This window comes from Rhinolophus hipposideros, assembly GCF_964194185.1.
Source record: "Rhinolophus hipposideros genome assembly, chromosome: 8".
Taxonomy (NCBI): Eukaryota; Metazoa; Chordata; class Mammalia; order Chiroptera; family Rhinolophidae; genus Rhinolophus; species Rhinolophus hipposideros.
Window position 1 is genome coordinate 46,155,531 of NC_138054.1, and position 6,658 is coordinate 46,162,188.

The following is a 6,658-nucleotide window of genomic DNA, read 5'->3' on the forward strand; positions in this document are numbered from 1 at the left end:
AGTTTACAGAAGCAAGCCCAAATGCCTCAGGGTGACACACAATGCCCTTGACAGTCTGGGCCTAATCCCCACCTACCTTTTAAACCTTATCTCTCCCTATCTTTCTATACCAGAGGCACACACAGAATCACCCTTTGTTCCCTCCTCCCCCCAACAGGTTTTGGTCTTTCAGGCCTCCACACTTTTTCACAAATGAGTGCCACTGCCAGCCATATCCTTTTCCTTTCTCTAGGTGGGGAAATGAAACTCATATTTTAAGACCCACCTAAAATCTCTCCTCAGTAAAAACTTCATTGGTCTTGCAGGTAACTTTGGTAACTCTCTCCTTTGCTTTCTGAGCATTTTGTATATTAGCACTAAAATCTTTGAACTGTAATTCTTTATTCAGACTTGCAAGTTCAATCTCTAACACTTCCCCAACTCCTCCTAAATCACCTTTGTTTTTCTGACTTTGGACATAGTGTAAAGCAGGGCATCAGTAAAATATCTGTTAAATAAAGACTAAATACAAAATAAAATCATGCTATCTCCATCCCAAATTTTTAAAAGTAGAAAAAAAATATACATGCATATATACACACATACTACATGATTTCAGAAGTTTTAATTTTTCCATGTTAAAAAAATTTGTTTAAAATAAAGTCCAAGTTAAAAAAAACAAAAGCACACATTACGAAATGATGCAATTATTCCATACCAGTTTATTGTAGGTATTGTTTCAAAAAAATTATAGCATAAATAACCTTTCATGTCAGAAAATAACTTAGTACAATTTATAATAAAACTTTGAGAATTTAACATCTCATCAAAATACAATAAAATATGGTTTTAAAATATGATTAAGCTTTTCTGCTTTTCTTTTACTCGAGGGCATATAAACCAAAAATACCCAAACTACTGCCGCACATTTAAACTTTAACAAAGCATATTTGGTTTAATTAAATGTAACTCAACCATCCTAAATTAATACATAGTTTGTTTTCCTTCCTGCGTGGTTCTTTGTAATTTTTGTTCTTTTTGACTTGTATTTCTGTTTCAACAGTTTCCTTCTTCATTTTCACCTCTTTCCATCTGCAAAGTCATCTATCTCCGGGCCCCCAGAGCATGTAGTTGAACTCACTCAGCCCCTTGACATCAATTTCTGTAATCCTTGCATCACTGTAGGGAGTAACTGCTTGAGTAACTACAAAGGTATTTCAAAACTTCAGTGCAATTTGGTTCAGTTATTTTCATTCAGATGCCATCACCGTTCAGGAAGATTAATCACTGGAACCCACTGATCCATGTAGCGACTTTCCCGGCAAAAACAAATAAGTTGACTTAAGGCAGGATCCTTCCATTGCGATGAATGTGGATTCTAGGGACAATTTTAGAGAAATACATTTACTATTAAAAGAAACCACTATCAGCATTTGCTAATAAGGACACTATTTTTCAAGGAAAGACACTTGAACATTCTATACTTGGGTTTTGTGACATGGAGACTGGTTACAATCACAAAAATATTTTCTTCTAGGGGGTGGCTGGATGGCTCAGTTGGTTAGAGTGCAAGCTCTGAACAACAGGGTTGCAGGTTCGGTTCTCACATGGGCCAGTGAGCTGCGCCCTCCACAACTAGATTGAAGGACAACTACTTGGAGCTGATGGGCCCTGGAGAAACATACTATTCCCCAATATTCCCCAATAAAATAAAAAAAAAAATTTTTTTCTTTTAGGTAGTTGGGTTTCCTGCAAAATCATTAAGGGTAATTCTGTACTAAATTATACCCTGCAAAGTGCGAACTCATGCAACCCAATGAATCATATACATGTTTGCATGACAATTATTCAGTTTTGCATGAGTGTCATTCACAGCTTTGTCCTACCAAACTTGTACTGTGGCACAAACCTGAGTGAACAACTGAGAAATATTTCTAGCTGCGCATACAATGAGATGAGAGCTGATAGCAGTTAACTATGACATAACTGCCACCTGTTATCCTCCAAAAAGAAAAAGTAGTTTTTTCAGGAGTAACAAAATAATTGGGCTGCCACTTAACTAGACCAGCCAAAATGTAGTAAAATATAAAAGACAAAGCTATCACATTTCTCTCTACAACTACAAGTTATCTACCTACCAAAGGTTTTTATCGGGGTAAAAAAAAAAAAAAAAAAAAACAACAAAAAACTCCACTAAAAAAAAAAACACAGCAAGATTGTAAAGAAAAAATTTCCACTCTATCCTCTTTATGTATTTCTAGGGAATTAATGAGGCTTGTCTCCTACACCATTTCTATTTTTAGCTTTGACTGGCTGAGAATGAAGCTGACTCCTTAATGAGGGTGAGCCAGGAATTTATTTGGCTTTATCTAATCTACCCTGCTAAAGGAATTAGTCACGGGAGGTAGTACAGATGTAGGTAGGGAGTAGTTGGGCTGACAGTGCTGACTCACAAGGATCTCTTCCGCTGCTGGCAGCCTCCGACGTGCTTAGGCATGTTCTGTACCAGAGAAAATCCTGATGATGAAACTGGCACATCTCGGCTGAAAGTCCTGCCACACTCTTTAATGGGGCAAAGGCAGCCACGCTCTTGACGGGCACCTATTCTGCAGTCAGGCAGACTGTCAGCCCTGGCTCACTTCCTTCCAGTACTCCGAAACCGCGACGGGCGGGCCCGCAGTTCCCTTCTCCCTTACCGTCACCAGCACGCAGTGCAGGTCTGGGGGCTGCTCCGCGCCCTCGCTCGCCGCGGGGTTCGCGTCGGTCTCCAGGAGCAGGAGCTCCGCCAGCCGGCCCGGGTTGCTGACGCGCAGGATGTTGATGTCGTTCTCGCAGCAGAATGCCTGGATCAGGGTGAAGTGGATCTGCAGAGCCACATCTCTGTCGTCGTCCTCGTCCGCGGCCAGCAGGCACAGAACGACGTTATCCGGGTCGCTGCGGGCAGCGGGAGGGGCGGGTGAGCACAGAGGCGCCGCTGGCCCGCGGGGACGCCCGCAAAACCCACCCGGCTCCTGGGGGTCGCGCCCGGACCCGCTCGCTCCCTCTGGGGCAGATGGAAAGCAGCAGGAAGCGGCGCTGCAGGGCGAGGGGCACCCCGCTTGGGCGACCTCTCCGGGATGGGGGTGGAGAGGGGCCCCACTTACACGTTGAGCAGCTTGGCCGCCTCGTACACCCCGACCGTGATGGTGCGCTGACTCAGAGCTTTACTCAGCACTTCCTCGAGGGCATCCCCCACCTTATCCATCCTACACACCGGCAAGAGCACAGGGTCGCGTCAGCCCGGGTCTCCTCCTTCGGCGCCCCCATCGCCCTGCACCGCGACCCTCCCTGCCGAGTGCATGAGTCACCACCGCGCACCTCAGCTTTCTGCAAACCCGGGGCTACCCCGGCCCCGTCACCCCCCATGACCCCTCGCACGCCCCGAGGCCGGGCGTCCTGTTAGAATCCCCGAGAATGCCACCCGCCACCCCCCCGCCCCAAGCGTACTGCCAGTCCCTGGCGCAGGGCGCAGCCACAGGCTGCCAGCCGCAGGAGCCGCACGACAGGGAGGCTCGCTTCTGCCCTTTGCAAAGGCAGCCTAGAGGGGCTCGGTGGGGTTTGGGAGGAAACACTCCTTCCGTCCGCCGGCGCCCCCCTGGAGGGTTCCCGAAGGAGAAAGGCCGGAGGTGCTCTCTGCAAACTTTTACCCGCTCGTTCCCCAGCAACCTTCCCCAGCCTGGTTGCACTGTGGTGCGCGCAGCGACTGCAAGTTCAAGGAGAGGCTTCGGCTGACTTACCTTTCGGTCTTTTGCTCTCCAGCCGAAAATTCCTCCAAAGTCATATTGCAACTGCAGGTCCCCCACAGAGAGAGAGCGGCGTGCGGGCTGCTCCGGCCACCGTGGGCACGCGGGCGCCTGCTCTGTGCACTCCCTCTGGCCAGGCTCCTCTTGCACCCGCCGCCGCCGCGCGGTCCGCCCCTCTCGCCCCGCTCGCTATCGGGCCCCTCGCTTCGCCTAGCCCAGACTAGCGACACCAACAGCGCAGCTGCCTCACAGCCACTGAAGGACAAAGGCCGGGCTCACTGGAGTTATCCTGCTACCCTCCAGCCAACCACCTCCCGCTTCATTTGCATACTCGCAACCATTGGGCTATGCAAATCAGCTTGCTCCGACAATTTGACCCCAGCTCCTGGAACAGGGCTGAGAGGAGCGGAAGGGGGAGGAGCTACGTGGAAGGCGAGTGTAGGGATAGGGGAGGGCGGGGTCCCAAGTAGGCTCTCTGATCCTGTTGAGGGGGTTGGCAGGACGAGGAGGTCTTTGCAGTGGCAAGGAGTAGGGAGGAGGGGTGTCTTCAGCTTGGGCTGCGGAAAGCTGCCAAATGTTTTTCTAGTTGGTGCACATTTTTTTTTAAATTGTCGTTTCATGTCTTTTGTTTTTAGGGGTTGCTATTAAAATCTATTTTCGGGATTAATGCACCCCAGTCTAGTAATTATTAGTAAGAAGTTTACATAAAAAAGAGTGTGTCCAGACCTTTGGGGCAAAGTTTACCTCAGAAGTGTTGTTTATGTAAGTCTAGGCAAAGCTGCTTATTAGTAGTAGTATTATTTCGGTGCCCTGATGGCTGGTTTGATTTATTTTTGGAAGGTTGCAAAGGTTGGAAGCTCAAAAAAGAAAAATCAACACATTTGTGTTTGGTCATGGCAGGGAACCAAGTTGGAATCTTTTCCCCAGAAAGCAGAAAGGGTTCCCACCTGCCCAGGATAACTCTGGAAAATCATGTTGGGGAGGTTCTGGCTACCACATGTGTGTATCCTAGCCTTACAACCCAAATTCACCTTTCTCAGAGAGCCTTTCCCAAAGGAGGATCCTTCTGCACCCTCACTAGCTAAGAAACAAATGTCTGACACCCACACAAGCCACAAGTCTAAATTCAAAATGCTCTCAATATGCCTTAAGCTTCCTTTCATAAGGCAAGTATGTCACTGTCTTCCACAGAGAACCTGTGATCTCACTGTGAATTATTGATGTTAGATGCTGAATCATGAAGCTGCAGCTATAGGACCTTTTAGTCATATGCTAAAATTTCACCTTTGAGTTAATCACAACCTGGGGGTAGAAAGCAAGCAGTAGTGACACATTTTTGAAAAGCAAACTTTAATGTACAAACTTTCACTGAATAGGTTGAAAGTTCTTTTCATGTTTTGAGTTTATGCAATAAATTTTAAAAAAATGTCTTAAACCACTGAAGTCATCTAACGTTGTGAAAATGTCCTCCATGTACTTGCATTCAAAACAGTGTTTGCATTATTAGGGTCATTGTATAGTCAAAGGTCACGGAAGTAATTTTTTGCAAAGGTATATGAGAATTTTTGCACCTGCATGTTTGTATCATTCTAGACAAAATATTCTCCAACTCCCTTGATCTTAATTTAGTGGAAAAGAAAACTGATAGGTTGGTTTTCTGGCTCATTTATTTGAGCTGCCATTTTGCACTTAATCCTTAACTGCCTTGTCAGCAAGGGACAAAGTTTGAGTAAAGGAATGGTGGTGGCTAATGCATAATTTACCCAAGGGTGCTTATGTATTTCATAGCTATACCTTAAATCCTAACACGTAATGTCTTTGTTAAAAAATTCCTTAAACTTGAAATTATGTAAGTGCTGAAGCACTTTCAGTTTTGCAAAACAAAACCTGAATTACACAATCTGGCCTGAGTCATCATTTGGAGATTGTTGAACTGTGTTCTGTGGAATTCCAAGGTTCTATCCACAAGGAATTTCTTAGAGCTTCTTTAGAAGAAAGTGTGAGCACAGCAAGCTGACAAAGAATTAGGGAATCATGTTTCTTGACAGCAGGGACTGACTTCATCAACTGGGTGTTCTCAGCACCTAGCACAATTTCTACATTTAGTAAAAGCACAGCTGATGTTTATTGAGTTGAATAGAATCTGAGTAAACCAAAAGCTCCCAGAATCCTGCATTCCATGCGTGAATTCTAATAGTCCACATTTAACTTTAGTCCAAAAAAACTTCTTTGATATCCTACTATATACCAAGAACTGTATAATTCCTGGTTCTTTGCTTTTAAAGAGCTTACCATCTAATTGGTATGTCCATGCTTGAACTAGATTTGGGGACAAAATAGTATGCATTGTCATCAGCTAGCTATGCTGAAAGTCCCATGACTTTAGTCATCTGAACGGAAACTGTAGGACAGTAGAACCCCATGTATTGTTTATGTCAATTCAAATGAACCAATCCTACTAATGACTCACCCACGTCAACTACATGCAGTAAAAATGTGATATAAAATTGTTACTTCTTAATATAGGCCTAGTCCCTCACTCAAAAACTATACTGCATGCTATATTTTACCTCATGGAAAACTGATTTGTTGAAGTGATATGGTGTTCTCTGTGAGATAAGCCTAGTTTTCCAGTACTCAACAATATTCATTTGTCATACTTTCTGACTCAGATAGGTTACATCATTTTGCCTCATTGGTGAGTCTACTTAGAATGTTTCATCATTGATTATCTGCAAAGTTGGTCCTCATGGCTGGAAGTAGAAGCTGCGCTTAGCTACAGCTATACTACAGTTATACATTAGGATGGTCAGAGATGATATATTCCATAAATACTTATTAGTCCCAGGGGAAGGTATCCAATGAAAATCAGAGGAATTTCCCTAGATCAGTATATA

General features: G+C 44.8%; 1 protein-coding gene across 3 annotated transcripts; it reads right to left on the minus strand.

The window, feature by feature from the left end:
* Window positions 1-519: 519 nt before the first annotated feature.
* Window positions 520-4,094, minus strand: GADD45A (growth arrest and DNA damage inducible alpha). 3 transcript variants are annotated; one of them, XM_081055445.1, is made up of 5 exons: window positions 3,756-4,023; window positions 3,123-3,224; window positions 2,676-2,913; window positions 2,433-2,580; window positions 585-1,357 (listed from the first exon to the last, which is right to left on the minus strand). In XM_081055445.1, coding segments are annotated over exons 1-5 (534 nt in total). In that variant the 5' UTR covers window positions 3,800-4,023; the 3' UTR covers window positions 585-1,355. The 3 variants fall into 3 exon arrangements, with proteins under 3 accessions (XP_080911569.1, XP_080911571.1, XP_080911570.1); XM_081055444.1 differs by having other exon boundaries at window positions 590-1,357; window positions 2,433-2,479; window positions 3,756-4,035; XM_081055443.1 differs by lacking the exon at window positions 2,433-2,580 and having other exon boundaries at window positions 520-1,357; window positions 3,756-4,094.
* Between the last annotated feature and the right edge of the window lie 2,564 nt (window positions 4,095-6,658).